This window comes from Calonectris borealis, chromosome 1 (genome assembly GCF_964195595.1).
Source record: "Calonectris borealis chromosome 1, bCalBor7.hap1.2, whole genome shotgun sequence".
Lineage (NCBI taxonomy): Eukaryota > Metazoa > Chordata > Aves > Procellariiformes > Procellariidae > Calonectris > Calonectris borealis.
Genome location: NC_134312.1, coordinates 148,636,806 through 148,655,896, shown reverse-complemented (window position 1 = coordinate 148,655,896; position 19,091 = coordinate 148,636,806). Strand labels below are relative to the sequence as shown.

The following is a 19,091-nucleotide window of genomic DNA, read 5'->3' as shown; positions in this document are numbered from 1 at the left end:
GTCTAGTCATCTACGGGATTCCTGTCCTCCATGGTTTTATTTACCTCTCTAGACACTAGCATTATAAAACTATTGCCTGAAAGGAGATTTCAGAAGATCCTCAGGTCATCCAAATCCTGTTCAGATACTGGCTGTGGAAATAGCCGGTACATCACTGCAGGACTTTCTCCATGAATGTAAACTTTTCGTTAGCTATTCCAAAGGACTATACAGTTAGCAGGTAGAAGCTGTGCCATTTGGTGATGAGACATATACATGTGGGGTCTTTTTTCCTTGCTGGCTTTTGGTTAAATAATATAATAAGCATGTTCAGCTTCTTTCTGAAACCAACTGCTTTACTCTTTCGCTAAATCTCAAGCTCAAAAGCACTTCAAAGGTCAGCAATCTGCTTGGTTCTCTTCTCAATTACATCTCAAATCAGTGTGCCCGAAAACCACGGTAGAATGTAAAAAAACGCTCCAAAAACAATAACAGAAATTAATATTCCAATATCTGAAAAGGGAAGAAATGTTCACCATCTCACTTCATCGAGCATTTAAACTTTCAAGACTTACATGTCTTCAGGATGTTTTGGGGGCAGGGGAAACCTCTGAGCTATTCTTATCCTGAAAGAGCATTTTAAATAACTCCTTCTTACACTCTCATTAATTTTTAAATACATTGTTGTGTGGTTGTCCATCATATCCTCCTTTAAACAGCTTTTATTTTTATATCAGACAAGTAGTATGCTTCCATTCTGTGTATGGAAATGAAATCACTGCTTTACACTGAAATTGTAAAGAACACGGATCACACAGTGTTGACTAGATTGCAGCTGAGTACAGAATTTTGCCTGCTAAATGTTCCCACTGGCAGCTGGAAACCAGTCCACATGGTCACCTTCCAAATCCCAGTTAATAATTACCGCTGGCTGTGCTAAGTAGCACACTGCGGCATCAGTCCCTTTCAAAGAGTTGGGAAGTTCACAACTCGCATAACAATAGCTTCAGCTTGGTCAAGTGAAGCTCAGGTCCATTTCCATAATTGAAATTCTCTACTAAGAGGGATCTTTGCCCAAATTATGAGGATGTGATTTAACCCACGGTGACTGGGGTCTTTAATCCAGATGAAGAGTGTGTGAGGTTTAGCTGCCTGCTATTGCAGTCGTTATAAAGAAATTATTTAATATTTGCTGTTAATCGGAAGCGGAACATGACTGAGAGAAAGTACACTGGTCGTGTTGTAATGGCAACCTGCAAATGTAAAATACCGTGTCAGAGGATTACCAATGTAAGGTGCTGCAGCAGTCACCATTTGTGCAGGTTCAAAAACGATCCTACCCACAGCTCAGCCACAAGCGGTGCCTGATTACTTCTTAAATGAAAAAAAAACCCCTCTAAAATTAAGATTCTGATTTTTCAGTTGAGATTTGAAGTTTCAAGCACTTGGCGTTCAAACATCCAAGTAAATGGCTGCGGGCTCACACTTTAAGCCGTGATCTAGAAGAAAACAGGAAAGCGGAGCTCCCCCCCGCCGAGGCATCCTTTCCTTCCCGCCCTCCCTGACCGCTCCCCGCGGCGGGGGCCGTGAGACGCCGACCCACGGGTGGGGCTGTGCACCTATGGGGCCATGCCGAGTGTGCCTGCACAAGCTGGGGGTGACCCGGGGGCCTGATCCAGACGCTACCCGCTGTAAAGGCTGCTGAACGCCAGGCTGCCCTGCCGCTGGCAGGGGACACGCCAGGACCCCGGGGTGCCGTGGGAGCCCCGATGTGCTGTGTGTGGAGCTCGGGGCGCCATGAGACCCCCGAGAGGGAGAACTGGGACCTCTTCCCCGCTCCTCCTCCCTCCGTCCGGACTGCCCCCCCATCCCCCTCCGCCCGTGACTGCCCGCCGGCACGGAGCGGCGCGGACCGCGGGGGCCGCTGCCGCACAAAGCCCCCGGCTCCGCGGGAAGGGCGGCCCGCACCCGGGCTCCGCCTTCAGCCCCTCCCCGGCGGCCGGGCCCGCGCGGAGGGAGCCGGAGCCGGAGCCGGCGCCGCGCAGCCCGCGGGGGGCGATGTGACCCGGGAAGCCGCGGTGCGGTGCGGTGCGGTGCGGTGCGGTGCGGTGCGGTAGGCAGGCGGGCTCGGGGGGCGGGAGGGGGGGAGAGAGAGAGACACTCCAGCCGGGGAAAGATGTGGCTGAAGCCCGAGGAGGTGCTGCTGAAAAACGCCCTCAAGCTGTGGGTCACGCAGAAGAGCAGCGGCTACTTCATCCTGCAGCGGCGTCGGGGCCACGGAGACGGCGGCGGCCGCTTCACGGGTACCTGGGGGCGCGGGGGGCTCGGCGGGGCGCCGGGCCGGGCCGGGCCGGGCGGCGGGTCCCCTCCCCGCTCTGCTCTGGCCCACGGGAACTTGGCCGCGGCGGGGGGACCCGCCGGCGGGGCGGGAGGCGGGAGCGGCCTCTTTGTTCGGCCCGCGGCGGGGCCCCTCGCCGGGCCGTCACGGCTCGGCTCGGCTCGGCACGGCTCGGGGTGTAGGGCGAAGCGGAGAGGGCGGGGGCGTGGGGCGGGCGAGGGGCGCCGCCGGCCCGGGGCATCGCGGCTCCCCCGCCGCGGGCGGTGCGGAGGCTGCTGTGGGGGCGACCCCGGCTCCCCCCGAGTTGCCTCGGTAGCAGCTTCGTGCTTCTGTAGCCTTGAGCGCCGCTAAACCCACTTTTATTTCCCCTCTCTCCTCTCCCGGTGGCTTTCTTAAACGTGACTAAGGGCAAGCTCGGAGCCCGTAAGCCGCGGTGCGGTGCAGCCGCGCCGGTGCCCGGGGCCGGTGGAGTTGGCCGGGGGTCGGGGGCGGCCCCGCTCCGCGCAGGGCTAGCTGCAGCCCGCGGAAGCCCGAGCGGGCACCGGGCGGAGGTGCCTGGGCTCGGCGGTGGGAGGTGGAGGGATGCCGGGGGGCTGCTGGTGGCGGGCTGTGCCCCCCCTAACCCCCGTAGACCGGCCGCCACCCGCGCTGAGGCTCGAACCCCCCGTTTATATATTGGGAGTTGTATAAATGCATATAGGACTTTTGGCCGAGACATACATTGAGGGGAGGGGGTTGTTAATTCAGTGTTGTGGAAAAGTCGATTCTGACTTGGTTTTGCATCAATTATACTACGGCTTATGTGGCTGTAGGTAAGGCACGTTATATCCATGTGCCATTCTAGGTACGTGTAGTGAAGGATATATATGAAGAACAAGGGTCACGCTCTACCCTCGCAAACAGTATCGATCTGTGAATCGCTCCAGCGAGAACATTGCGTTAGGCTGCGTTGACATCCTAGAGTTAACCGAGTAAGGAATCTGGGCCAAACTTTTGGTTCAAAGACAATCAGCAACTGAATACAAACAAACAAACAATACTTTGGAGAAATGATACCGTTTAACAGTGTAATTCTTACTTAAAAGCAGATGAGGCTGTTTTGTACCTTTTAAAAATCAGAATTTTTAATGGTGGTTTGTATATTTGAAAGAGTAGTCAGGTATTTTCAAAATCAGTATTTTCTAGGCAGCTTAAGAAGCTACATTATCAGGTTTGATATTTATTTTATTAAAACCTTTGCTGCTGAACCATTGACCCTTGCCAGTCAATAATACTGCTTTCCACCTTTTTTTTTTTTTTTTTTTAAAATCAGAGCTTGTCCTAGCTGTGGAGTCACAAAACTTAATTGTGGCTTGGTGGATCCCATGTTATCAATGTATTACTAATGAAATGCTAGCTGTGATAGGGTTAATGGAAGTTTTGCCATCGAGTTAAAAAACGGTCTACCCTCAGTATTTTCCCCTGCCCCCTGCGTGGAAGTCATAGGCCACTCTTTTGTGATTGTAAGGACGATGTGGATTAACTTTCAGAGTTAAAAATAGCTGTTTACAGCTGCTTGATTTAGGTCCAGGACAATCATGAGGTTCAGATCCACAAATGTTAACTGCTCGCGCCTGAGCTTTCCGTGGCAGAAATTTGCAAGCTTAAACCAAACAAACTGCTTTTCTCTCTGGTTAAGTTTCAGGTGAATCATTTTGCTGAATCTACAGTGCACGGGCTTGCATAAATCTCTTTTGGCTGGCAAAAGAAAGCTGCTCCTGTCTCAGACAACGTTTTCCAAGGGAACTGTAAATTCTGTCAGTCTCTTAAACCATTTGGAAATGTTTGTATTTAAAAGGGCTTAGAAATTAGAGTCCTATAAACAAAAAGCAAGTGTGGGGGAGCATTAAGCATAGCTGGAGTTAGACGGATAGCTCTAATTTTTTTTTCACAATTTTCACTTGGGACGAGCAAAATGGAGATCTGTACTGAGAAACAGTTGGGCTTTGCTGGTAATTCTGCTTTCGGTGCAAAGCTTACCTCCTGATTCTCGCTTTACATGACTATAGAGACACTTTATTAGTACCTGCCTTTTCCAAACTGACAGATACAAAGGGCAATTAAGCAGTACCATATTTCAGAGTATGGTCTACCAAGCTGTAGAGCTGTAAGTTAGAAGATTTTGTTTGTTTTACTGGGAAAGCAAAGCTTAAGTGAGAACAATATCCATATCTGTTTTCTTTTCCATTTAGTAACTTGAGCCCTGGCCAATTGCAGTTAAGTTTGATGGAAAGGTAAAAGTTTCAAAGATGTGAAGATCCTGTACATGAAAGTAGGTGCCATGATAAAAGAGAATCTCATAGCTCCTCCGGTGAGGAGGAGGAGGAGGCTGCGTATCCTCAGGCTGTGTTAGACCCATGTGGGATCAGCAGAACAAAACCCCCAGAAGACTAGATTTCATAAGTAAAGAGTGCAGATGGGGCAGCGGACCACCCATGACGTAATTTGCCTTAAACAGAGTGGAAGGGTGCGATGCCTGAGCTGCCCTTGTGCGTGTTACAACAACACGGGATTTGCACTGAACCTGTGTGAGGACATCTGTTTTATGGCCCTATTCTCATACTTGCATGGTTTTTTTTCTTCTAGGACACTTCTCGCTCCTCACCAGGGCATTTTATCCATTACGTAAGAGTAACTTAGCACAGCTGGAGGGTATATTTTTTGTGGATTTAATTCCTGAAGGATGGACTAGAAAAGTCCCACACAAAAGCGCTTTTCTTCCGTATCCATGTTTCTTTCTTTGAGTACTGTGTTTCAGTCAGACTCTGAGCAGATGTTTGTAAGAGAGAAACTATATTTACTGCTGTTATTTAATTTGCATCCTAGGGCAGTTATTGAGTGCATGCTGGGCTTGCAAGCAGTGGGTACCAAAAAATGATGGAGGCTGTGTTTAACTCTTTATTACCTGACCAGTGTCATTCTGGTTTCTGTCTTCCTGAGGGATATGCTTTTCAAGTAAATGTTTAACTTGCCACTTTACCTGGGTCTCTCCTTGAGAGCTCTGTTGGATCAGAGACTTAGGAGGGAAACTGGTAATGTTTTAGAAATAATTTACAGAAGTGGAATTATAATTTTTTAACTAATAACTAATTTTAAAACTAATTTTAAGTTATATATTTTTTAAAATTATTTAGCTCAGCAATTTCTGTTGGTTCTGGGTTTTTTTTTTTTTTTTGCCTAATTGGAGACCTCCCTAGCTATCCCTACAAAAAGACTTGTGATGTCGCCATGATTAACAGGTCAAAGTTAGTTGGATTTGGTACTTGCTGGTATCTTTGGTTCTGAGGTTACATATTAACGATAAGCTTGAGATAGCTTGAGTAGTCAAAAATACTGTCAAATCCCTTATGGTAGAATAGTGCAAGATGGTTTAGCCTGTAAGTGAATTGCTACTTTCATTTTTATTAGGGGATGTTGAAAGCTTCATTCACCTTCCTGTTTGGTTAGATTGGTGGTGTGCATTTTGACAGCAAAACTGCTTGTTCTGGGAGGTGTTTGGAACGATTTCATCATGGGCACCGGACTGAGAGTAGGTTTTCACTCTTCCCAAGGAGGTAGCTCTGCAGTTGCTGTTTAGACAGTACTTCACATTGCACACTCTTAGTATATAAAAACCCACTTAGGATTCTTCTAAATACTTGTGAATTTTTCCATTTATAAGTAAGGTTAAATAAAACTTTAAAATGAACTCTTGTTTCAAGCAGCTTTTTGTCTTTACGAGATACAGTGCTGCTTTAACTTCTTGCTTGAAGTAGATCAGTAAAAGGTTATGTTTTGTTCCTGTTTTACCTGTGTTTTTAATTTGGTTATGATATTTCCCCCTACTGTTCTTCCAGCCTCCATTTTTAGCTCAGGGCACTTTCCAAGTTGGATGTGGTCGTACATCATTTGCAACTCACAGAGGATGAACATCTTGAAAAGAAATTAATTTCTCCTTCACCTCATGTAGACCTTTACGGTTCACAACTTTAAATATAAGATAATACACTGGCAAAAAGAAGCATCTTCTGTATATGAATTTGAACCTTGTTATTCCTTTAATAAAAATAAATGTGGTAGGCACAATAAATACACTTCCTTGAGCTATATGCCAGCAATTGAAGTAAACTCCCATCTTAGGATTTTATTTTTTTCTTTTAAATAAAATTCTTGCAGGGGTGATAGCTTTCAAACTGATCTGTAGAGCACCTTTTGATTGTGAATGGAGATTTGACTAGTTAATGATAAGAACTCTCTTCCTTATTTTCCCTTTGCCTGGATTTTAATTTTTTGATGCATACAGAAAAATGGGTATTGATAAGCTCTATGGAAAATTAAGATTTGGAATTTAAAAAAGAAATGGAAATTAAAAAAGCTGCTCTTTCATACTCTCAAACAGTACTGTAATCATCGTAAATACATCAGCTTTTAGTAGCCCTGTGCCATCTCCCAAGGTCTGAGTAAATAATTTTATAACGGAGTCTATTTCAGAGAAAGGCAGCGAGGGGACTACAAGGGCTGAGGGTTCCCGCGACTCAGATGGGGAATCCATCTAGATTGCCCCTGTTCATTACATTGTAGCAGGAGAGGGTCAAAAATATGGTGAAGACTTGGATTTTTGGTAGAGAGTGCAAATGGGTATCCCCGTAAACTTTTTTACCTTTTGGGGGGGTGAAAGGCAAAATGAGTAGCATATTAAAAGATCTGTCCCAAAACAGTCGTCAAAACAGCTTGCCTTTTGGTCTTAAAATATGTCCAAGATACCAAAACAAATTACTGATAGAGCAACGCTCAATCTGAGCTCTAATTTAAAAAAAAAAGCGCTGTTAAATGCAGCAGATTGAGAAGAGGAAGACGCCACAATAATGATGTTAATAAAGGATATTGGTAGTGCTCGCTGTCTGTATTCATGGGTTTGTTTTCTTAAGGAAGAGCTCTCTCTGAAGGCTTGCACAAGGAGAGGGGGAAATCCAAATACTTTACTGAAAGCTTGGACTCTTGTCAAAATGTTATCTAGCCTTGCCCACAGCTGGAATTCAGATCGGCAGGTTTTTTTTCTCCTTTTGTTTTTTTTCTCTTTATTTTACTGTAACCTTTTTTTTTTTAAGGAGAGTGCATGCTTATACGCTTTTTCCTAAGAGGGTGGCTTCTCCGTCAGAGCGTTTGGCCGGGAGGCATGAGCTGGAAGGAGGGATGGCAGCGGGGGGTCAGGCTCCTTCCTGCAAAGCCGGGCGCCCCGATTCCTGACCCCGGAGCCTCCTGAAGTGTGCGTGCTGCTCTGGCTCCCTCTGCTTGCCTTTCTGGGGTGGGTTTCCCGCTCCTGAGGCACGGCTGAGATGGGTGAGGTGAAATGCAGGTGCTTGCGTTGAAATGCTAACGTTCTGTTAAATACTAATATTAAAGGCGAGGGTGTACCTGTGCATGGAGAGGTGGGGGTGGGTTGCGTCTACTTGGAGACTGACCACCAGCCTGCGCAACACTGTAATCCAGTGAACAGCTGCGATGGCTTTTTATTTTCCTGCTGTGGAGGCCAAATGGCACAGAAAAAGGCAGGAAAATCACAGAATGGTTTGGGTTGGAAGTGACCTTCAAAGATCATCTAGTCCAAGCCCTCTGCTGTGGGCAGGGACATCTTCTGCTGGGTCAGGTTGCTCAGAGCCTCCTCCAACCTGACCTTGAACACTTCCAGGGATGGGGCATCCACATCTGGGCAACCTGTTCCAGTGTCTCACCACCCTCATAGGAAAACACGTCTTCCTTATAAAATAATTGAGCACATCTGTGCTGGCAAAGTTTAAGTAATGCTAGATCGGTCTCTTCAGCGTTATTTACAGCACCCACCAAAAATGAGAGAGACTTTTTTTATATTGCCCCAAGTAGTGCCCCGTGTCCGGGAAATTTACAGGACTGCAGCAGCAGCTTGTGTGTCCCACCTTCTTGTCCATTTTCAGGTGGAAAACAGTGTCAGGTATTTTCACTTGTAACGTGAGAGTTGAAGCATTTGGCTCTGCAGCCTTCGGGGCTATAAAAATAGGCTCGGCCTGACCTGGGTTGATGGCAGAGGACTGAGATAAGCAGCTGCGAGAGCCCTGCCACGGCAGCGCACCCGCCGGGGGAAACGGCCCGCGGGGAAGCGGGGGCAAGGAGAAACAGCCAGTGTCCCAGGGCTGCGGTGCTGTTTCTGCCATCCCGGGAGAGCGGGTGCACCGTTCCGCTCACTTCCCTTTCCCCGGTGTGGCCGTTCCCTCCCCAGGCGGAGGTCCGATGCCGGAGCAAGATGTCAGCATCACACCCAGGGATAAGGGAGTCACGGGGACCACGGGACACCGACTTCCGAAGTGAAATGCCCATATTCCCCTCATTTCTCATGTCCAGCTTCCCAGGAGCGCTGGGATTGAGCAATAACAAGAAAACAATTTGTTTCAATTTGTTTCTACATGCCAGATTGGGGAAAAAAAAAAACAAAACAAAAAACCCAACCCAAACCAAAAAAACCAAACAAATGAACAAAACCCAATTTACCTAGTGGCAATGCTTGATCTGGCAAAGCCCATGTTGGAAGCAATGTAAGGGTTTGAATGTTGATATTTCCCCAGGTGAATAAATGCTTGGAGCATTAGGTCTTTATGCTGAAATGTAATGTTGTCTGTGCTTATCTTCAAGTGTGGTGAGCCCTTATCGTTACAAAGGAAACACAGCCATCCTACAGCCCTTCGAGGAGTCCTCCTTCATCCTTTTTTCTTACGTACTTGCCCAACTAAGTTCTGCCACTTTTGTTCTTGGTGGGGGAAGCCTAATAAGAAATACTCTCTCATGGATGCTCTGTTGTATCAAAACCTGTTTATATAGTTTTGCAGAATTCAGCAAAGACAGTGGCTGGTGTAAAGCCAAGACGCTGAGCTGCTGTCGTTAGTGGCCTTGCATAACTGATGGTGCCCTTATCCAGCAAAAACTTGGATTTTAGGGAGGCCTGAGTGAAAGTAACAACCTGTTAAACATCTGAGTTTTAGAGAAATCAAATCAACATGGTATGAAAGACCTAGAGACGTCCCCAAACATTTATGCTAGGGGCCATCACTGACCAGCAGTAGCTTCATGCTCACTGTCCTGGGCTGAATCCTACCTCGGTGCATCTTGAAAGCCTCCACCCTACAAGCCTACAATGCCAGTGCCCGTGGGATGAGCAGTGCTCTCTGGCTGGGCTGTAAGAGGTGAGGATGAAGGCAGCGGTGGTCCTCAGTACATCTCAGCTCCGGGTCTCGCCTTGGGCCAGCGCCGGGGTTGTGGTCAACAGTTAGGGCTCCTGTGTGGGGGGTGGTTGAGGCCAGGTGGGAGCCAGCTTCGTAACCCCCCCATCCCTCTCATGCCTTGCAGAGCCAGGCAAGTAACCCCTGCTATTCGGTGCCGTCCCGGGAGTGCCCTTTGGGCAGGCTGAGATTATCCTGGTTGATGTGAAAACCACTTTTCTGCTGCAGCTGGAGCACAGGGATGGTGAGGGGGTGGGGAATGGGGACATCCACGTACCCTTCCCGGTTCTGCTGCCTGGTGGTGGGCTGCTCGTTCGGCTGCCCCATTGCTGCCCGCCATGGCTATTGTGAGAGTAATTGTTTGCAAATCATTGCGAGATGGCAGAAACTATGTGCAGAAGTGTAATTAGGATTCAGGGTGTGGAGTTCTTCTCTGCCTCAAAGAGCTGAGATTAATTCTACTTTATTGAAGCTGTTAGTTCAATTTCACTGTTCTAAAAAAACCCCAACTTTATTTTTATGATCATCTGAATTGTTTGATTTGCTCTTTTCTCCCAATTTGCATGCCTGAACAGCTTAGAGTGCCTCTTGCCGCTATAAACTCTCGTTGTGAAACTGCATCCTCTGGGAAGCAACCTGTACGGTTAGCTCCTTCCACTTCCCGGGAAGAGCTTTCTCCTTTCGGGTATGCGTTTTGTCAGGCTGCTGCTTTTGCTTCCTGGGCTTGTTTTTCTTTCAGCCCCCGGCTTTCTGATGGAGGAGCAGAAGTAGTGAGCAGCGGTGAAAAGCAGCGGTGAGCTCCCGAGGGTGAATTCAGAGGCATGCTTTGCGCTTCGTGGCTTTGTACTGGAGCGGGAGCCTGGCGGGATGCTGGACTGTGGCTGTAATCGTAAATCCCTCAGTTTGGTGGGTTTGTCTTACAAAAATAACCTAGTCTGATTGGAAAAAAAAGGGTATGAGTATTTAAAATGGGAATTTTAGCGTGATACAGGTGAGCATAGCCACCAACTGCCCTTCTGCACGCCCCTGCAGAGCAGCCACCGAGCAGTCACTGCAGTCCCTAGAGACCGCCCGGTGCCACCACTTTTCTGACCTTCAGAAGTGGCAGGTGCCTGCGGCCGAGAGCAGCCTCAGCTCTGGAGGAGCTGAGCATCTTGGCAAATTGGGTCCAGGTACTGGGGTGGTGGTCCCCTGCCTGTTTTCTCGGAAGGGCTCGGCAGCCCTTAAGGCAGGCCTTGTTGCACATCTGTCCAGCTGTGCTGGTCTCAGGTGCAATGGAAACCTCCAGTCTTTTTTGGTTTTTTGAGTAGCCCAAGGAGAAGTGGAAAGGCAGTTTTCTCTCTGCTTCAAACTTCTGCAGTAGTCGGTTTGCTTGTGCAGTGGTTAAAGCTGTTCCCCAGGATGCTGGAGACACAGGGTGGACTCTCTCTTCTGTCTGCAGAGTGGGTGTAAGCGCTTTGTTTGGGAGGTTCAGGGCTGCGGCACGTGGGTGGGCAGAGGTGCCTCCTTGTGCCTCGCGTCCGGCCTGCTGCCTCCCAGCTTTTAAAAGTGCTGTCAAAATTTCTTACCAACTAATTGCAGATACCACATGTTATTGCTTCTTTGAACTACATTGACCTTCACTGCCTGCTTTGTAATGAATTTATGAGTTTGCATTAAACAAAAGATCCTGGCTGTGGGGACCAGATGTCTTATTTAAAAACAAAGTAAAACTATAAGGGTAACGTTGCTCAGTATTGTGATACTGCAGGCTTCCTTATCACTTAGCCTTAGATCTAGCTCTTTTTTTTCTTTCTTCCCCCATGCCCCCAACCCCCCTCACCCCCCCCCCCCCCAGGAAAAACAATAGCAGCTTTGTCTTTTTGCCTTTTTGTTTTATTTTTTGAGGATTTTATTAATTTATTGGTCCCAGACTCCTAAGTGATCAGTCGAAGTCCCTCTGCCTTGCAGCATGGCTTAGCTGCTGAAGTGACCACCCCATTTATGGGAAGGCATTTGAATAGTTCTGAAAAAATTCCCTTTAAGGTCTTTAAAATATGATGGAGGTAAGCAGAAATCGTTTTGGTCTATGTAGAGGGTGCCTTAATTCACGTGCTGTTGAGCCAGGCATAATTGTTAGCACCTTGGACTGTCTCTTAAGTATTGTCCTAAAAGATGGAAATATAATAGATAGTTTTTCAGTTCCAGTTTTTAGTTTGAGTTCAGCTTTAATCACCCTTTGCCCGGTGTCTCAGAAGTTTAAAAGAATTTTCGAAATACGACGTGGATAATTAACACCGATCTGGGAAAGGAGCCTGCATTCTTTAGTTTGTATGTTTCGTAGAAATTGGTGTGAGATTAACTTAGTGTAAACATGTTCCTTTTTCTAGGTTAGTTATGAGCATGACACAGGATGACTTGTAATGGGATCTTTTATCTTTCTGGGGACGTATAAGGAACCACGTGTTTAAAGGTGAAGAGTGGTGCACTTGTGATAGTTTGTTTGAGAACCCGATCGTTATAAAATATTCTTGACTTTTTTTTTTCTGTGAAGAAATGCTCAACAAGTTCATTGTGCATGATGTCCTGTTTGCGTCCCATTTGGTGACAGATTGACCTCTGTAAAAGGGAGACGCTCCCTACCTGTTGCAGAATTTGAAATGATTCCATCCTAATTTTATACTTGAGTTTATTTGTGGTATTGTATCCATAATACACATGTAAATTTGATAAAAATCAATTTGCAATTAGAAGTACAACACTCTTGTTTTACTTTGAGATATTCCAATTTCCAGTATTGAAGCAATAAAATACGCACAAAAGTAGACGTTTCAGTGAAACAAAAACTACCAAGTAAGGTGTGGGATTTGTAGCGAGTTTTCCAGATTTGTTTTATAGACTTATTTCTGAAAAAATATAGATAGATGTTCCCTCTACCTGAAATCCACCTTACAGCTTGATCAGATTTATTGAGGAGAAGCATATAACTTCAGAAGTAGTGTGTCCTTTTCCACTTCTGTCCTCTCCTCCATATTTGTCAGCAGTATGCAGTAAACCTGAAACTTAAGTAGGAATTTTAGCCTGGAAAGATTCTTTCTGCATGAAGAAACATGTACCTTTTGAGGAATCTGCGATGTTCTGTCAGCGGTCTTTAGCAGAAGGCTTTGCAAACCTTCTGCAGCTTTCCTTAGTGCAGTTACTGTACAGTTAACTGCTTTCCTGAAACACTTCTGCATCTTGGGAGGTCAAAAAGCAGACGAGAAGTTGGTGGAGTGGCTTGTTAAAGGGAAAGAGGTACTCCGGATTTTAAGGTCCTCCCAAAAATCTTGTCCCACATAGAGTAAAAAAACCCAAAACACAAAACTATGAGAATTTTGGGAAGGAAACCAGTGTAGCAATTCTTCTCTCTTTTCCCCTTCTGCTTCCTTTTTAATTTTTGATTGTCCTGTGGGTATAAATGATTTCACTGTTGCCTGTGATACAGAAGAGGTCTGCTGCATCCTAACTGAAGGCATGCTAATGCATCAACGTGTGAGCCAGAGACCCTTTTTATAATTTATATGTACCTGTGAGCCAGAAACTTTTATTTTATAAACAGTACCTATTTTATAAGAGACCCTTCCACGGAACAAGCTCTTAGGACATTTTATTAGAAAGGTGCTTGCTCACAAGCTACATATTTTCAAAGCGTGTTTCAAAATCAGTGTACTGTGTAAAGTTTCTTGTTTGTTTGTTTGTTCAGAAATTTTTAGGTTGTTTGTTTTTCAGTGCTTCAGTGAGAAGTGTAACACAAGTGTTACGATTCAAAAGTTACCCCAAATGAGTACGAGGCAACTCACACTGGAAAAATTTTGCCTCTAGTTTTAGTAATTTCCATGCTACTTCAGTTTCAACTAAATTATCATATTAGTAATAAATACAGATGTTGGGGTGTATTTATTAGTGTTGAATCCTTTTTGTGCTCCTGAAAATGCACTCTTAGTAATTCCCTTCCCCCCCACCCCCCGCCTCTGTCAGTCTCTCCCTTATTTTTCGGCACTTAAAGCATCAACTTCACGTGCAGCTGAACCACCGCAGGAGTACAGGTGCTCAACCGCAGTCGTGGGGTCCTGCCAAACAAGGTTGCTGCTCTGTGTTCGGCAGGCTTGGCTTTAGCAGTGCTCGCTTTTATTTCCCCCCCACTGCTGTCCTTATGGCCCTTCTGGAGCGACCCCACCGCAAGCCCCCCCAGCAGAGGACAGGGTGGGACCCCCGTCAGCCGCAGCGCTGGCTCCGGGTGGTCGAGGCGTGGGGTGCAGCGCCCTTGTGAAGCCCTCGCAGGGACTCCCGGCCGGGATGCTTGGGCTTTATTCTGGCAGGTATCCTGATGCCCATGCTCTTGTTTTCTTCTCTTTGATTCGTAGTTCTGGCTCCCCTTTGTCGTCCTGAGTTAATATTTTAGCTCTGGGTAGTTTAGACAAGGGAGGTGATTTTTTTTTCTTTGCACAGTTGAAGGAGGAAACTTTTTAATAGATGGTAAGCAAAATGGAAATTGTAAGCAGAAGTAAACAATGAGAAGAGGAATTGGTTTTTCTGGTCAGTTATTCAGGAACAGAAAAAGGAATTAATTTTGCACAGGCTAAGAAGTAAAAACAAAATTTGGCAGCTACTTCTGTGCTTTTGTGTGTTTTTTTTTCCCATAATTTCTGAAAAAAAAGTATTTCATAAATCAGATGTTCATTAGGCGTTCTCTCTCATTTTGGTAGCACTAATTGTTAGTTGACGTTTTTCCATGACTTTAGTGAAATGAAAAAGAAATCTTTCTCCTAGATCTGTCATCAGGGGGAAGCATGCACAGCACTTCATAAGTTTCTTCTTCTTTCTCTTTCTTGTAATGTCTCAAGTCTTTTGAAATTTGGAAGTTAAACCCTACTTTTGTTCTCTGCATCGTTTGATGCTATCTTACTGGCTTTAATCCAGTGGTTTTGAAGACTGCACACTGAAGTTGGTGCTCTGTTTTCTGTGAGCACAGATAATTTGCTACCTTTTATACGTGGATGAATTTTTGTGTCTTTCTTGCAGTTACAGGAGAGCATTTAGCATTTTCTGCTATTGTACATATTATTGGTCTCCAAATTCAGGTCTCCATTTTAAATAGATGAGTGTGATATCTGAACATGTATTTAGCTGAGAAGCAAACTGGTGCTGAATAATATCTCACCCTACAGTTTTAAAACATATTGTGTCCAACTTCTGCTTGGCTTTGAAAGCATCATCAACGGTGTGTGTGAATGCAAGGAGGAAGTACTTGATGTAATTTTCTTTGCTCTCGCAAGGTTTTTGATGCTGTTCCACATGAGCTTCTTGCACCTCCTAGACCAGAAAGTGGTTACGCTGCTGCTTTGTTGTGCTGTACTCAAATTAATTAGCCATGGTTTGTTGTCCACGTGAGAAGGCATTTCAAATGAGGGCTTTGTAGGTCTCATTTTATTGTTTCCATTAATCACTTAGGTGATGGACTGGAGAACGCAATTATAAAAACTGCACGTGGTGCCAAGGGCTGGCAAAAACTTCTGGAGGCTGAGAATAGCTCCTTTTATGTTGGGTTAATGGTGAAGGAACAAAATAGAGCAGGTTGGAAAAATTATATGTGCAAAGGGAAAATGTAGTATTGCAGAAAACTTCTTAGATACTCCAGTGGCTTAAGCAAACATGGTAAGGCCATTCCTTGCTGTCTGCCATCCCTCTCCATAGGAGGTCGTGTCTCTGCAGGACATACAGTATAGGGGAACTGGATGTAAAGCTACTCCTGAATTGCTATTTGTAGGTGACACAAACCACTTCTGAGTTACTTGAATATGCCAGCTTGCAAATCATGGCATCTGAATAACTTTTTCATGAATAGCTTGGTTCTGCCTGCTGGGGGAAGGTAACAGGAAAGGCCAGCAGCTCCTGCTGGCCTCCATACTGGAAAGTCTTTTTTGGGGGCAGCAATTGCTCCAGCTCTCCAAAATGAGTTTGCCTGTATTTATGTCAAGTGCCGATTTACAGTGGGATACTGCTGCAAGCTTTCTTGGATATGGTGGTGTGTACACAAGATACAGGAGGTGATTTTCCACTCTCCTTATGGCTGAGACCTTACTGGTAGTGAGCATCATGTCCAGTTTGGAGTGTCACACTTAAAGATTAGCTGGGGAGATTCCAGTTTAAGCTCAAGAACAATGAGCTGTTTGAAAAATATGACCCATAAGGATGAGATGAGGCAATTGGGGTTTCTTTAGAAAAAAGAGAAATCATTAAAAGGTGGGCAACTATGATGATACTTTTTCAATATGTCAAGCACTAACATAAAAAATGCTTGTGGCCAATTACTCTCCGTGTTCCAGGGAGCAGGATTAATTTCCAGCAAGAAAGTTTAAGATTGTGGTGGTTGGCTTGTTTGTTTGGGTTTTTTTTTTTGCTGTAAGAATACTTAATGAAAATAGTGGAAGAGGCTAGCCGGGGAAGTCGTTGCATCTTGGTTGTGGGAGGTTTGAAGAACAGGTTAGACAAATGCCACTTATGGCATAGGTGTATTTATCCAGCTTCAGAGCGGGGCTGGAACAGTAACTTCCCAAGGGGCCCTCAGGTCTCTCCACTTCAATTCTGTGATTATATACATATATATGAGGCAAAACCAGAAACGCAAAGAACTCTATATGCTTTTGATCTTCTAATCTGGTTTGCCTTTCGCATTTTGAGCATCTGTACATCGCAGCATAAAACAGGGGAAGAATTGTTATCGTTACGTTCTGTATTTTAATTTTATGGCTTCAGATGTGAAAAGGCTTGCAGGCTACAGAAGTGAAAGTTGGTGCTAATTCTCTTTCCCTTCCTTTTTCTTTGCAGGTCGCTTGGTTGGTGCCCTGGACGCCGTGTTAGACTCTAACGCACGCGTTGCTCCGTTTCGAATTTTACTCCAAGTTCCAGGCTCACAGGTTTACTCTGCCATTGCATGTGGTGAGTTATTGAACGGATCAGAAGTTTACTGGGCCGTAGCTATTGGTGAGTCACAGACAAAAACCCCCAAACCGATTCTGAGCATGGTCAGTGTCTGCATGTCCAAGAAGCTCAAGGTAACCCCAGCTAGTAGGGTGTGTGTGGAAAGCTATTGCCTATAGCTTGTTTAACAACCAAATTAACCTCTGGTTAAAATCTCAGATAAGAATTATGAAAAAGTGTTAACTAGGAACATTAAGTTTCTATAGAAAGCTTGTTTAGCTGAGGGTGTGTTAATTTTAATTTTGTGTTAATTTTCTGTCTCTTGCAAAGTACTGTGGTTCTGTTCATATGCATATCTTTTCCTACAGTAGTAATAGTTCCTTACAGTTAGTCTAGGCTTTCACCAGTCCAGTCTTTTGCTTGCTTACTGTGAAATGTCTTACCACACTTGGTTATAATGAAATACAACTGGAACATTTGGAAGATGCTGCGTGATTTAGGAGGTAAAGTTGTCAGGCGGGAATGTCTAATTGCCTGGTCTGTTGTGCACTAATCCCTTTTGCGGTGTTTCTGCAACCTCTGAAGGTCGAGCTCATCTTCAGGAAGGTGGTACCGATGTGAATTGCAGCAACCTGGCCATGGCACACTGAAGGCCGTCTGAATGCACTTGTTCCATTCATCCTGTTCTTGCTTGGCCAGTCTGCAGGGCTGTTCTCATCCCTTCTTCTCCAGTCTATAAAATCCTAGCATTGAAATTTACAGCAGGTTTTCCTTTGGGAATGGTTCAAAGCTACATCAGGGGAGGTTCAGACTTGATACTAGGAAATTTTTTTTACCGAGAGGGTAGTCAAACACTGGAACAGGCTTCCTAGAGGGGTGGTCTATGCCCCAAGCCTGTCAGTGTTTAAGAGGCATTTGGACAATGCCTTAACAATAGGTTTTACCTTCTGGTCAGCCCTGAAGTGGTCAGGCAGTTGGACTTGATGATCGTTGTACGTCCCTTCCAACTGGACTATTCTACTCCTATGCTATTCTATGCTATTCTATTCTATGCTATTCTATTCTATGCTATTCTATTCTATGCTATTCTATTCTATGCTATTCTTTCCTTTCTTATACGGATCAAGCCATGAAATAGTTAGCTAATGTAAGTTTTGACATGTCGTTGATGGTGTTTGACACAGTAGTCCTTTAAATGGAAGGGGCAATCTGTATATTTGCCCCCTTCCTCTGTACAAGCTCATTCAGCATTTCTTCCTTGGTTCAGCAGAGACCCCTCTGCATGTTTCCCATTAATACTGGGAATTTTTCCATGTGCCAGATGTGTGTGAAGAAGCTTGCGTAAAGTCTATTTGTGCTATTTTCGTTGTGGCTAGGTTTTCTTGGTTTTGCAATTGCTCTGTGTTTTATATCCCTACCCCCTTCCTTTTTATATTTAAATAATGCCATCTCATGGAGAAATTTAAGAGCTTCACGCTGTTAGAGTCCTCTCATGAAGCCAGGTAGCTTTCACTGGAAAAGCAAGCTCAGGTTTGCTGTCATGGGCTTCTTGATCATTTGAATCTAAGTAATACTCCTTTCTGGGGCTGGTCCTTGCCCTAGCCACACTCTTATTCCCACAGTTTTTTTGTTTTTGTTTTTGTTTGGTGGGGTTTTTTTTATATATATATATATTAAGGAAACTATAAATCAAAAACTTGCCAGGTTGGAATGGTTAAGGATTTTGCTGAGATAAACTTATTTGATTAATGTTTTCTAGAATTCTCTTTGGCTCTTCTGAATGGATGCTCAGCCCTGAGAAAATGAGATTTATAGTAACAGAGTGGAAAGCAGAGGGCTCTGTTTTGTATGCTGCGTGGGTAGGACATGCGCGGTTGCCAGAGCTGCACAGAAATGAAGAGCCATGGTAGCAGAAGCTGTTTCTGAATAATATCTCTTCTGTGAAACCCTGACGTGAGTGTCCAGGGGAGAGCTGGCGCTGGCAACAGGAGTCAGAGGAACAGCATCACCCGACCCTTTTCTTAGAAAGCTGGAGGACTTTCCCTGCGCAGAAGTGGCCGTTGCTGCTTGCCCAGCTCTGCCCCGTCTGAGCGAGGTGCTTCATGCAAACATGGCATTAGGAGTTTTGTTACTGGATTTGGAAGGAGCAGTGAGTCAAGTTAAGGTTCCTGCTGTATAGCAAGGACAAGGAGCAGCTCCAGGAGCTCCTTCCAGTCTCCTGGTGTAACTTCATTAGGCATAGCCATCATGTCATTAGGCAGTTAATTAAAATGACGTTTTTTAACTGTATGTTGGCAGTCCTCTGTTCCAGGAGCTGTATGCTTAAATGATAATATATGCCTGAGGGTCATATCTGCGTTACAGACTTCTGCAAATCTCCGAGGGCTGCTAGGAAGCCTGGTCCCTGCCCAGCACGGCTGTTCTGGCAGAGATGTTTTAATCCAGATGGTTAATCATGTTACACCAGTACAGGGAAAAAAGAAAAGCCTAACCTCAGCCCCAGTGTAGAGCCACTTAGGACTTTCTTTTCAGAAGGCTTTTGGGCAAAACAGAAACCCAAGTCACAGTTA

General features: G+C 45.3%; 1 protein-coding gene across 1 annotated transcript in view; it reads left to right on the top strand.

The window, feature by feature from the left end:
• The first annotated feature begins 2,155 nt into the window (after window positions 1–2,155).
• Window positions 2,156–19,091, top strand: part of TBC1D8 (TBC1 domain family member 8) — a 50,327-nt gene continuing 33,391 nt past the window's right edge. The window contains exons 1-2 of the mRNA XM_075135873.1: window positions 2,156–2,282; window positions 16,429–16,539. Coding sequence (XP_074991974.1) covers window positions 2,156–2,282; window positions 16,429–16,539 — 238 coding nt within the window. The remainder of the gene's footprint in view (window positions 2,283–16,428; window positions 16,540–19,091) is intronic.